Source organism: Haliotis cracherodii, unplaced genomic scaffold, assembly GCF_022045235.1.
Source record: "Haliotis cracherodii isolate W230 unplaced genomic scaffold, xgHalCrac1.p SCAF_10, whole genome shotgun sequence".
Lineage (NCBI taxonomy): Eukaryota > Metazoa > Mollusca > Gastropoda > Lepetellida > Haliotidae > Haliotis > Haliotis cracherodii.
The window spans coordinates 51,286,838-51,300,179 of record NW_027266265.1 but is presented as its reverse complement, the minus strand read 5'-3'; the positions used below and the strand labels follow the sequence as shown (position 1 = coordinate 51,300,179).

Below are 13,342 nucleotides of genomic sequence, written 5' to 3'. Positions count from 1 at the left end.
GATTAACGTCTGAGACATTTATTACTTAAGGCTTTCCTCTGCTTTAAGCTGACACGCCATGATTTAACTGAAATACTGCTCGAAGTGGCGTTAAACACAACTCTCTCATCCATTCAAGAACTAGTATGTGGGTGATCAAAGATCATAGTCAAGGGAATTCTGGGATTCAAACCCGTTGTGGATCCTCAGACCTCAGACCCTGGTGAAGTAAAAGACCCATGCCGAGTCCATGTTAATAGAGAATGTTCGTATGGAAGACTCGTATCATATTGATACAACAGCACAAGCTGACATGACAAAACAAGATTACGACACACATAACAGTTTGATTTGTGGACTTAGTCATAAATGCAAAGATGAACATACCAATTTCAACTGCAGAACATGCAACACCTCAAATGAAATCATAAGGAAAGGATCAAACATGCCTCTGAATACATGTACAACTTAAATCATTTTGTGTGGCATGGTCAAACATGATCAGACAACTTGTATTGGGCATCAAGGATCTCTTTGACATGAAAATAAACTCCTATCCCCATTCAGATACCATGGACGTAGTTAACTTTTTTGACAGGGGGGCAAATATTTGTACAAGTATCACTTGTCCACAACTTGATTCAAATAAAACTGTTTTCTATATAAAATCTGCCCCCCCCCCCCACCCCCCCACTCCTGGGGGTGTAATCATAATGAGTATATTGTCTCTGTGCTGGGACTGACACCCCAAACAAAGTCTCCTTTTAAATGTTGCTTAAATGTCTTTCTTCCAATCGTTTTTAGAGATCAGTCAATCTTTAAAAATATGGTTTGTATTTTGCAATCAAAGGGTGAGAACTGCATATTTGCAACTTGACTAAGTATTGAGAGCATTACACATGAAATTCATTCATAGTTACTGATACATTTCCTGATTAACATTATAAGGAAATACTTAAACAAATAATGGATGACATTCTAAAAAGGACATTAAAAAAACATATAAAAGTTTAAAACCAAAACTGAACCCTTAACATTACTTTCCAGTCAGGGGTCCGGAAAATTTAAAATCCCAATCGGACATTTGCATTTAGGCCAGGCCCCCTTCAAATAGCGTATTTTCGTACGACTTTTCACACACATTACAAGTTGTAAGTGTTCCCTCGTTATTGAGCGCTTCGGAGAGAAAAATTTAAATGTCCGGTAAGCAATATTTTAAATCGGACATTTGAGATCCCGCATATGATCGTTTCCGGACCCCTGTTTCCAGTACTGATACTGTGTTTAACGTGTTTACCTCCCTGCTTCAAATACAGCCCAGGACAACATCCTTTCATTTGTAACTAATGGAAACAGATGCTGCACACACAATACCAGCATCTCTTATTCAGTAGGCCTTGTTTCCTTGTTTTTTAGATGAGCACACCAAAACGTTTGTTAAAGCATATATACTACTAACAATAGTAAAGGATCACCCGATTCTTTCATATTTTACTATAGTTAATCTGTCATGCCAAAACAATCAACAATTGCAATATGAACGAATCAGATGGTTCTTCTCTTTTTGACAGCAGTATAGAGCAGCTGGCCACAAGGACAGTGATTAGGTTCATACGACCGAGGCAAATCTGTATTGTAATCTAGGCTTTGATAAACACTTGCTTCTGATCTAATCACGCTGGCAATTAGTATTTAGTGACTCATCCATCAGAAAAACACACAAGCTTTCACTTAAATTTGCCTCTAATTAAAAAAACATTACCGAAACTAGTTTACTCTGCGCCGCACTTGTATTGTCGGCTTCACTGTGTGGAGCTCTAGTGTCTTGGTTTGACAACTGAATCGGGCATGTGACATCACACTCAGGGATTATTTCAAGCATAATATAAAACACACAGAACCGTCGACGTACTGTCTTTTTAAAGGGGGTGTCCTTATACATCATCACAGTCTGACTAGTAGATGTTTCAGGTTAAGATGCATCCTTGCTACAATTGTTTTGTTAAATTTACCTTGAACCAACCCTGAAAACAGTCTAAACTGTTCCTAATTTGCCTCTTCTTTCTTGGCACATTGACCAAGGTATCTGTACAAGACAATAGATTGGCCTCAGAGATGACAAATCACTATGAGGCAGCTGTGAACTACCACGTTTTAACCAAAATTCTTCCATTCACTTAAAATCGCAATCAGACAACTCAATACACCATTCTGCCAGCCCTGTTATGTTTAAATTTGAAACATTTGCCCTAAACTTCAATTATTCTGGATCAATACCTTCAATATCATCAGTTTATTTCTTTACAATTGATATCAGCCAAATGTTTCCAAGTGTGTCTAGTAGTCACATGACTATCATAAACTGAAGAGGTCCCCCGCAGATGGGAGGGGGGCAAGTCCCCCTGTGACGTCAGGGAGGAGAGTGAGATCGGGGAGGTTCTGCAGGTGAGACTTCAGCTCTTGACGTACTGTCGTCACTTTCGCTAGTTTGCCTTTATATTCCTGTAAAACAGAAACGAAGAATAACTATACTGCATCAGCAATTTAATTGACGAAGAATTTAAGCCAGGGCCCATCTTCCTAAGGCAAGGGAGTTAACTGACTGTAAAAGTCCAGTTTTTCCCTTGCCGAACTTGAATTCCGGAGTTACATTTTGGCTGGACTAGAGAGTCTATGCATAGTCCAATCAAATTTGTGCAACGAACTAGACATCCTGTTCATAAACAATATGGTTTTCAACCTGCAGATTTCAGTCGACGGCCTGATTTGTAAAGCATGTGTACTGTCAACTGAGCGCCGACAGATATTTTCCAAATTTGTTTCACATTTTTAATCAAGGTGTTCAAATGAATTGATGTACTTCTCGAGGTAAGTTGTATATTATTACAACCTTGATCTTGATTATTGATCATATCGTCTTGACTGGGCACCGCCATTTTGTTTGAAGCAAATGCAAGTGATATGAGAGGTGGAATCTGATTGGTGAATAGGAGGGACATAGAAGGGGCATAGAAGGGATTGAGCCACGAAAAATCAAGCGTAGTTTGGCAAGGGTTGAAACTTAATCTTGGAGTCAGTTCACACCCTTGTCTCAGGAAGATGGCCAGGGTCCTGTTCCACAAAGCGATCTTAGCACTTAGGTGATCATAACTCCCATACTTTAAGATAGGCTTACAATAGTCGTAGCGGGAAGATCGCTTTGTGAAACAGACCCGGGTCTCTTTGTTTAATGATGAGCCTGCCATAAATACTGCGGGGCATGTAACATGCGCACAAATATATTCTTAGTATATGATGAAACACGTTGTGGGTAGGTATGAGTGAGTGAGTGAGTCAGTGAGATTTAGTGAGTGAGTGAGTGAGTTGTGTTAAACGCCGCTTTTAACAGTATTCCAGTCATATCATGGTGTTGGGTAGGTATGATAGCAATATCTATCACCAGTTTGGGCAATATTCCTTCATCGTTGTGATGAGTTAATGCAAGAAATGAGAACCCGTTACCGTCATCCTGTTTTCTGCTTCGGTGAGACATTCTCTCTGATGCTGTATAAAGTCGTGAAGCATCCGGGCAACTTTCTTCCTCTCCTCCAGCTCTGAGTTGAGTCTCTGGTTGTAGTCCGACAGCAACATACACGCACTCTCTACCTGCTTCGACAGACGATCTGCTGATTCCTTGTCTGTAAAACAGTGACATGAATGTTTGTTTGTTTGTTGTTTAATGCCGCACTTAGCAATATTCCAGTTATATGACAAATGTGTCCATCAATAATCGAGTCTGGACCAGACAATCCAGTGATTGATAGCATGGGCATCGATCCACGCAATTGGGATACGATGACATGCATCAACCAAGTCAGCAAGTCTGACCACCCGATCCCGTTAGTTAACTGAAATATACTCATAGAATAAAATAAGGGCACACCTATCAGTTTCCTTCTTGGTTCAAACCAGATGCTTAAAAAAAGAAATGAAGTGAAAAGTTGGTATTGTGTGACACTGCCAAAGTACCTCAGGGTGACCTTTTGCAATTTACAGCAGACCTTACAAGCCTATACACTCTATGCAGTTTTTGTAAGTAGTGCATGATTAAAATTTATGACAGTTGTATCATCACATTGAAAGAAGAAAAAAACCCAGACATATTAATAAAAAAAGCTAAAAATAATGTTCACTTCATCAACAAACTGAATGATGTTTGAGATCCGCACATAACGCTTCCTGTCACATTATTTTCGTCCATGAGTATATGACATGCTACCGATTGTCTTCTTTACTCAATAAGTCATAATGATGAGAACTAGTATTTCCGCCATGGGCTGAATTACTTTACATGAGAATAACTAAAACATGCCGCAGTCAGCAATATTTCAGTTGTATCACAGCAGCCTGTAAATAATAAAGTCTGGGCCTTGCAACAGGTCATTGGTTGGCTATACACAGGGATCAGGGGATGGAAAGTGTGTAAACGTTGTTTTATGCCAAAGTTAGCAATATTCCGACTGTATCATCTTGACATTACTGTTACAATTATCCTTGCTGTTATTGAATATACATATATAAACCTATTGCTTCTATCAAAAACATAATTGGCAAAAAGGAGCAAATTAGGAAAATGAGTGAGTGAGTTTTGATTTTTCGCTGCTTTTAGCAATATTCCAGAAATATCACGGCGGGGGACACCAGAAATGGGCTTCACACATTGTACCAATGTTGGGAATCGAACCCGGATCTTTGGCGTGATGAGCCAACGCTTTAACCACTAGGCTACCTGACCACCCCGCAAATTAGGAAAAAGAAAAAATGAAATCCAACAACCAATAAAAGCGTGTTAAGACCAGGCAAATAAATTTCTGGCTTTATGGATGAGATTAAAAAATATACACAAACAAAAAATGCTTCGAACATCATTTAATGTTTGGTTGGTATATTTCTTTCAAGAATTAATAACTATGTAGTGGACATTTGTATAATTTTGCCTCCTGCATTTTGACCAAGACAATCTGAAAAGAAAACGCCCCAAAACATTTGTCTACCTAAACATGGCTTGAGAATACACTTAAAACACCTGTTGGATTAGAGGTCAGCTAACTACAGTGTTAGAAATGAAAAAAACCCTATGTCCTGTCACCTTGTTTACCTTGAATTTTGTCAAGGTGAGAAATGTCGGAGACCTCCTGGGGCAAGGCCGCAATCTTTTCTCTGACTGCAGCGTCACTGGAAGCTGAACTCTCCAGGTCTGACAAACGTTTGATGAGATTATCAGCCTGGAACAGACATAATAGTTAGGCATCAGTAGGCATCTTCCAGAGAAACTTGTCAGGGACTGAGTGAATGTTGTTTTACGCCAACACTACAAGTCCGGTCAAGTGAACCAGTTAATTAACCATTCCTCTCAATGTACAATGAGACATGTCCAGCATTGAGACCATCTGATCCCATGGTCTGAATGGGTAGCACTTTGAGGTCAGCTGCAAATTCTCATCCAACAACATGGGGATGGTGAGGTAGCCTAGTGGTTAAAACGTTTGCTTGTCATGTTGAAGGCCCGGGTTCAATTCCCCACATGGGTACAATGTGTGAAGCCCATATCTGGTGTCCCCCATGGTGAAATTGATGGAATGTTGCTAAAAGAGGCATAAAACCACTCTCACTCACACATCCAACAACCAGTACAAGCATAAGTGCAATCATAGACAAACTGTATATTTCGAAAGTTTTAGTATTTTCAGATAGACATCCAACCTGCACGTTTTAATAGTACTTCAATCAGTTGATTCCACTGACAAGTACTATTCCAGCATTATCAGAGTGGGGGACACTAAAATTGGGCTTCACATACTATGCCCATGTGGGGGATTGGACCCGGGTCTTTGGCATGACGAACGAGCGATCACATCTACTGTTTGAGCAAAATAATACCAGTCTGTGTTGATATGTATGTTAGTATCCATTCCATGTTCTATCTACAATCTGCATCGCTTCAGGATTTACAACTACGTTAAGCTGTCAGGCCATGGACTGATATGCCATGTGGGGTTGAGTCCGCGGACTCTCTCACTTACATCAGGAGGGATGGGGAGGGGCTCCATGGCTTCCACTTCCTCCCGGAGAGACAGGAAGTGCTGATCGTGCTTCTTCTTCTTCACCGCCGGTTGAACCGGTTCAGGCTGGACCACAGTGGGGGTGCCTTCAAACGTCACACAAAACATGCACATATAAAGCCATAAATAACATATACATCAGATTTCCATCCCCGTCCACACTACCACGACCTCACATCATTTCACTGTCCCAAAGTATCTACAGAAGAAGAAATTTGCTATAAGAAAAAACATGGAGTCTTACCAAACAATTATGCTTTGTGTGAATGACAACCATTGCGAAATTACTCAGAGTGAGTGAGTGAGTGAGTGAGTTGGGTTTAATGCAGCTCTGAACCGTATTCCAGTTATTTTATGTAGTGTCAGTAAATAAGGGAAAAAAGCCCGAAGTGATGATGTTCGTGAAGCCCACTAGCAAGGGTATGGTGCTGAAAAACCTGGAAACAATCAGGGCTAACCAGGATTTGATACGATCATAGGTTTGTGACCAATAGTCGCAACTCTGCACAGCAAATTATGGTGCCTTATTACGACTGGGCCACCTGTGCCCCCAAATTATGCAGATGCCTTGAACAATTTGCTTCAAAAATGATAAAGACAGAAAACATGACATTCCTCATGTTTCAGAAGATTTGCAATTTATAATATTTATTGTGGGCTAGATAGTGATGTGGAAGAGAGGGGGTCCTACGGTTCTTGAGGTTTGAAGCTATAGTATTTGAATCTGAGGATCTACTGCATTTTTAACTTTTAACATTAGTGTTATGAGATTCGAGATTCAAGGCATCTGTGTAATTTTAGGGGCAGAAGTGACCCAGTCATCTGAAGCACAACAATTTGTTGTGCAGAGTTGTGTCCCCTGGGCACGCCAGAAACCTATGATCATGGTATCGAATGCTACTTTGCCCTGAATATGTTTCTAGGTTTTCCAGCACCATACCTGTGCTATGACTGTCACTTGTCTCCCATACCTTAACATAAGATTTATAACAGCTAAGGAGTCTTTGTGGAAATTTAAACAGAAAAACAAAATCTCTTACTCTTACTTGTTAACTGGTGTTTCATGGACCTGATGAACTCTTTGACATAAACACCCCTCTCCTGCCATATGTTCAACACTCGTTCAAGTGACCTCTTCGTCTTGTCATCAGCATCTCTGAAAGAAAAGTAACCATGATATTCTCCAATGTATTCAGTATTTTCAGTGAGCTCTTCGGGAAGTTTCCCAGGTGTATTCTGAAACGTCTACGTAGCTTGCTCAGCAGTCTGTCAGCCTCCATTATTCATATCCAGATAAAGTGAAACCCTTGATATCAGGAAACCCTCCTTTCCAAGCAGTGTCTAAGCTTTATGATGTTAACTATATCGTATTGATCGCTTACCTTCTTAAATTCCTAAATATATTGTTTTTAATTCCTGTGCAAGGCAATAACAAAATGTGTTGTTCAGACCTGAACCAGACTGAGTTTGTTTGTTTGTTGTTTAGTGTCCCACTCAACAATATTCTAGCTACATGATGGTGGTCTGTAGATAATTGGGGATGGACCAGACAAACCAGTGATTGATATATTAAATAACATCCCATGCTGTCTCGGCACAATGACACCCAATCAAATGTGTGAGTGTATTATTTCAATACCAACTTAGCCATTATGACCACATTAATAAATACATAAAATACATCAATAAATGTTGAAAATACATCAATAGAATAAATACATAAAATACACGAAGAAAATACCTTAATAAATAGAGAAAACACATACTTTGATGCAATTCTGACAGCATCAGGGAGGACTGTAGCAAAGTCTCTGGTGAACTCTGGCCCCTTCTTTTTACTGTTCTGGATGACGTCATTGGCCAAATAGAAGAATGTCAGCTTCTTACTAGTCTTCCCTGTGGATCATACAGTACAGCACACATTGAATACCTTCACTACATAGCACTCATCATGATTCGGGGCGGTCGGGTAGCCTTGTGGTTAAAGCGTTCTGTTGCCACGCTGAAAGATCCAGGTTCGATTCCCGACATGGGTACAATGTGTGAAGCCCATTTCTTGTGTCCCCCACCATGATATAGCTGGAATATTGCTAAAAGCGGTGTATAACCATACTGACTCACTAAGGCAGGGTTCATTTGTTTCCTGCTCTATTGATTGATTGATTGATTGATAGCAATATTACAGCAATATAGCGGCGGGGGACACCAGAAATGGGCTTTACACAATTTTCCCATGTGGGGAATCGAACCAGGTCATTGGTGTGACAAGCGAATGCCTTAACCACAAGACTCTCTGATTTCAGTGAAAATAAAACCTAATTGGTAGGTGGTTTAAAAAAGTAAAAACATTTCAGATTATTCTTTTGGTTCTGAAACCTGCTAAAAAGGTGAACTGAATATGTTGCCATTGTGCAGTGTTTGTTGAGCTTGTGTCGCAGCTTAACCTAGCAGAACCTATTGTCTTGCTGTTCACCTTATCATAATGATCTTAAGTCCAGTTTGTTGAGAACATTGAAAGTTTGCATTCAGTGGACTAATAAAATGCTTTTCATATTAATTTTACCATCTTCCTGAGGCAAGTGAGTTAACTGACTATAAAAGTCCAGTTTCCAGTAAACTGTCATGCAGATTTTGGTCGACTGCAAGATTTGCAAAGCATGTGCACCCCTAACTCGTTGTCAACAGATATTTTCTAAATCTTTTCATGTTTTTAATCAAGGCGCTCACGTGATTTGATGCACTTCGCGATGAAAAACTCGTTTTATCACAATATAGATCTTGATTATCGATCAGATCGTCTTGACTGGGCGCCACCGTTTTGTTTGAAGCAAATGCAAGTGATACGAGAGGTTGAATCTGATTGGTCAATAGGAGAGGCATAGAAAAGACATAACTCGTAATAGCCACTGGTGGCGCTACGATCGAGCCCAGTAATTCCAGCCTAGTTCGGCAAGGGTGGAAACTGGACTTTTTAAGTCAGTTCACTCTCTTGCCTCGGGAAGATGTAATTTTACCTACTTTTCATCATTTTAGGGTCATCAAAATCTAGTGATTTGCATTGGCCTGACTTTTTATAACAAATTACTGCAATAATTCATATATTGCAATACATAACCACAATATATTGCATGCATTCTTTCATCTGTAATTTATTATGAACCCAAATATAAACAACACAAATGACTTTTGTCTATCGTTCTGTGCTGAAAGTTGACAGTTCCCAGACAGACAAAACACATTCAACAACTAACAATACAATGTAAGACTTGTCACTTGTGCAAACTTTGCTAACAAGAAAAAAATATGCATAACTTTGAAAAACGCAATGTACCAGTATGTTCCAAGCGTTGTTATACGTATTTATTAGTATTTCAAATTTTGGTATACCGGTTATACTGCACACCTCTCTTCTGCTGTAAATTAATTTGAAAACAATTCCATGTTGATGGTTCAATAGGCAGCGTTAGAAATTGGCACTAGTCCTATAGTCCTTACCAAAGTGCCCAATAGTAAAGGTATCCTAAGGACTAGTAGAAATTGGCCCATCTTAAAGGTTTTGCGACTCGATCCGTGTCTTGACAGAAAGTTGAAGTCTACAGCAATCTATGCATTTACCTTAGTGTCTGTTTGACACATATTTAATCATTCTTCAATGATCGACCAAATGATCAAAGATGACTAAAACATTTTTGTTTGTTAGTTATTTAGCACCACACACAGCAAAATGTCAGCTGTCTGTAAATAATTGAGTCTGGACCAGACAATCCAGTGATTGACATCATGAGCATCGATCCACGCAATTGGGATACGATGACATGCATCAACCAAGTTAGCGAGTCTGACCACCCAATCCCGTTAGTCACCTTTTACGACAAGCATAGTCGCCTTTTACGGCAAGGATGGGTTGCTAAAGACCTATTCTACCCCGGATCTTCACATGTAGGCCTAACTGCCATAGGTTCATTAACAACTTTGGAAATCTCTCCTGTCACGTTTATCGTGTTGGCCATTTTGACATCTTGTACTTGATGTAAATTTATTACAATGCGTTGTCTTTGTGACTGACTTACTGAGGTAGTTCTTAACAGACCTTTCTCATGTTATGGTGATACTATTTGAATACATGTGTTGTGTCAGATGTTTCTGAAGAGCATGTTGTGCATACATACTATCATGTCACCTCTCTGTTTGAAGAACTATTTTCTTCCGCGATACAGCTCTGGTTGCTGTATGGCTGTCTGTGTTTACAAACATGAAGTCACACGTACTAAATAAAATTGTGTATAGATCTAGGCCTGCATCCTATGAGGTAATAAATTGTGATTAAAAATTATAAGCTAGTGACGACGTTCATACAGTTGGGCCCTCATTCTATGAAGGTTCATACTCCAATGAACTCGCACAAAGTGAAAGTCAATTTTTAAAAGGAGGTTAATTAATGTCTTTTGGTCATCTCACTTCAACAAAGAGAGCTTCGGTTTGATTTAAATCTCTATCAAGATCAGGACGATTATGGGACAAATAAATCTTAGAATATCTTAGACAATTGATGACCTTGGTTTCAGAAATTTGGATCATGGAAGGGGAACGAACCCAGGCCTTTGGCATGACGAGCGATCACTCTGATCACGAGGCTACCCACTGCCCCTGAGTTAATGAACATATATATATGAATGAAATAATGATTTTATCTCTCCAGCAACACTGTTAGTGTAATCCCGATAATACTGCTTTTGTACAACAGATGCTATCCTGATACTTGATGGTGTTGGTCCCAAAAGCAATGACGTTAAATCCTATTGTACAGATGCAGTGGTCCCGTTTACTTTTGAAACTACCAGGACTGGCAACACTAAACGTTATGATCCCCCCCTAATTTTTGTCAGTCTCAATTTTTAGCAAATAAAAAAAGTATTAAAATTACTTGGTTTTAATTCTTTTAACATCATGTTCAATGCATTGACGTCATCTCTGAAGTAACTTCGTTAAATATACATGTCATTTACATAAAGTTGTCACATTTTTCTCTTTTATTGGGGGGATAATATTTCAAGCCGAAGTTTGTACAAATATATAGTTAACCTTGTAGCAAAGCGATATGTAATTTGCTTGCACTAAAAATAGATAAGGGGAAACCCTGATGGTAACAGACAAGCTGCCTTCAATCGAAACTATACTTATATGAATATAGCCAATGTTTTGTTCAAAAACAAAGATTTATAAGGTACTTTCTTATGAATTACCAGTCCAAACCTAATTTTACCGGTAAAAGAAAGGTAATTACCGGTAAACAGGAACATTGCATATGTAAGACTCACATTCACAGTTGATTTTCTCATTCAAGGCAGATTTAGAAGTCAATTTTTGTATGACGTCATTTACTTATCCAGTACAGATTCTCAAATCAATGGCACATACTCAACTTACAAAAAAATTACGTCTGTTGCTGGAAACATGAACGTTGCCATCATGTGCATAATTATTTGTATTAAACATGATAATGAATAGTAGGGCTTGGACGGGAAACTCGGGTACCTGGGTCGGGTAGGTGCCAAGTAGGACCCAGCTACCCACAGGACTACCCGGATCCATGGTTAGTCACGTGATGTATTGTTTAATGACAAAAATTATCTCAAACTCGATGACTACACTACAAGTCACTAATGTTTGCATTTCTTTCTGACTATGCACCCATTCTTTCTGACTTTTCATATGGTTGAATAAAGGTATAACTTCAACTTCAGTGTATGCATGACCAGATTGTTTAATACATGTATCTAAATACATTTTGCCAGGGCTATGGTAAACAAATTCCCAGTCTGACATTTTGTATCTCTTGAGACCAACAGTGGGTACCCAGGTAGGGTCGGGTAATTAGGGGGCAGGGTACCTGGATAGTAAATTTGGGCTCATCCCAGCCCTAATGAATAGGGTGTAAAACTCTCTTCTCTGGGAACATGGTGATACTGTTCTTCTTTGTGGGACACAATGCTGACGACATGACTAGGGGCATGATGTTAAATCAAAAGGATATCAAACAACATGTATAACAACACAAACAATGGGTTTCTATATTTGAGAAGACTGGGACATTTTATTATCAACAATTCATAATTAGCTCTTGTGAAAATGTCATGTTTTCTATATTTAATAACATCTCAAGAAGCCAAGAGAGTCAGGATCTGTCAGCATGATGTCTATATGAAGATGTTACAGTTAGGGCTGGATTGACAAGGTTTATGCAGTAGAGAATCCTTCCAACATTAAAGCATAATTAGAATATGTCCATAAAACTAGTCTTGGGTCTTCCAGAACTGCTCATGATTAATCACTGTAATTAGTCCTGATTATTGATCAATGGATATACATCACTGTATTGACTAAGAGACACTCGCCACCTCAGACAAGGAAATTTTGCTATGTCTGAACAGAGACACACATACAACTTTGAAACATATTAGTACGTTGACTTTCATTCATATCATGGCATGTCGCAATAGAATATAAGCTGCCAAAGTATAAAGTATAAAACTGAAATGTGAAAATAACTAAGTTCTTATACCAAACTAAATACACCACACGATACGTTTTGGAGCCGAGTTTCACCGTAGGTCATGCATGTCAGGCATTGCAAGCACTATCTTTGGGCGAATAAGTATTTTTCACATTAACAAAATCATGAGTTTGAAAAAATTAACAGTTGTTTGGTGGACCAAAATTAATATCTATTCTTATGTAGCCAACGGTAGGCATAGTCCTTTTTCATAAAAACAATATTGTCGTCTCATAAATAAAATATCCACAGTTATTAGCTAAATGAAAAACGACAGATAAAAAACATTATTCAAAAAACAAAAACACGCCTCTTAGATTGCTTGTAAATAAAAAAAATTAAATGATTACTAGGCATTTAAATATTATCTGTTCTTGATGCCCAACATTTTGCTCTCGGCAGCATTGGACAGTGCCAGTGACTGCTTTTCCAGCTGTTTACATCACCTTTCGTAATCTCTCGGTGCCACACTTGTACAATTGTTTTCGAGTGTTTCCGGTGATGAATCAGCCATAAGGACAGCGTCTGGATGCTCTGTTGTGTGTTGTTCAATTCAAAAAGCTTTTTGGAGAAGTTAGAATCAGAAAAAGACGACATGTTGTTTGATAGATGGGTATTCTAATGCAATAAATGCTCCCTGAAACGGAAGTTGAGTGGGCGATTCCAAAACATAAACATAGGATAATACAGGACCCTTTATTTACGATAA

The 13,342-nt window shown here is 38.9% G+C and overlaps 1 protein-coding gene across 3 annotated transcripts; it reads right to left on the bottom strand.

The window, feature by feature from the left end:
* Positions 1–688: 688 nt before the first annotated feature.
* Positions 689–13,239, bottom strand: LOC139452186 (regulation of nuclear pre-mRNA domain-containing protein 1B-like). Of its 3 annotated transcripts, none has more exons than XM_071233554.1 (7): positions 13,080–13,239; positions 7,847–7,976; positions 7,121–7,236; positions 6,042–6,166; positions 5,108–5,243; positions 3,481–3,656; positions 689–2,481 (listed from the first exon to the last, which is right to left on the bottom strand). In XM_071233554.1, the coding sequence occupies exons 1-7, from the start codon at positions 13,228–13,230 to the stop codon at positions 2,335–2,337; spliced, it is 981 nt and encodes a 326-aa protein (XP_071089655.1). In that variant the 5' UTR covers positions 13,231–13,239; the 3' UTR covers positions 689–2,334. The 3 variants fall into 3 exon arrangements, with proteins under 3 accessions (XP_071089655.1, XP_071089672.1, XP_071089664.1); XM_071233571.1 differs by having other exon boundaries at positions 5,117–5,243; XM_071233563.1 differs by having other exon boundaries at positions 7,127–7,236.
* Positions 13,240–13,342: the final 103 nt, after the last annotated feature.

Excerpts from the sequence above, each read along its gene's own strand:
- LOC139452186 (XM_071233554.1), bottom strand. The coding sequence starts at position 13,230 with ATGTCGTCTTTTTCTGATTCTAACTTCTCCAAAAAGCTTTTTGAATTG. Across the intron at positions 6,167-7,120 it reads ACACCAGTTAACAAGTAAGA|GCACCCCCACTGTGGTCCAG; the intron begins GTAAGAGATTTT and ends TGACGTTTGAAG. Across the intron at positions 2,482-3,480 it reads AAGCAGAAAACAGGATGACG|GAATATAAAGGCAAACTAGC; the intron begins GTAACGGGTTCT and ends TCTGTTTTACAG.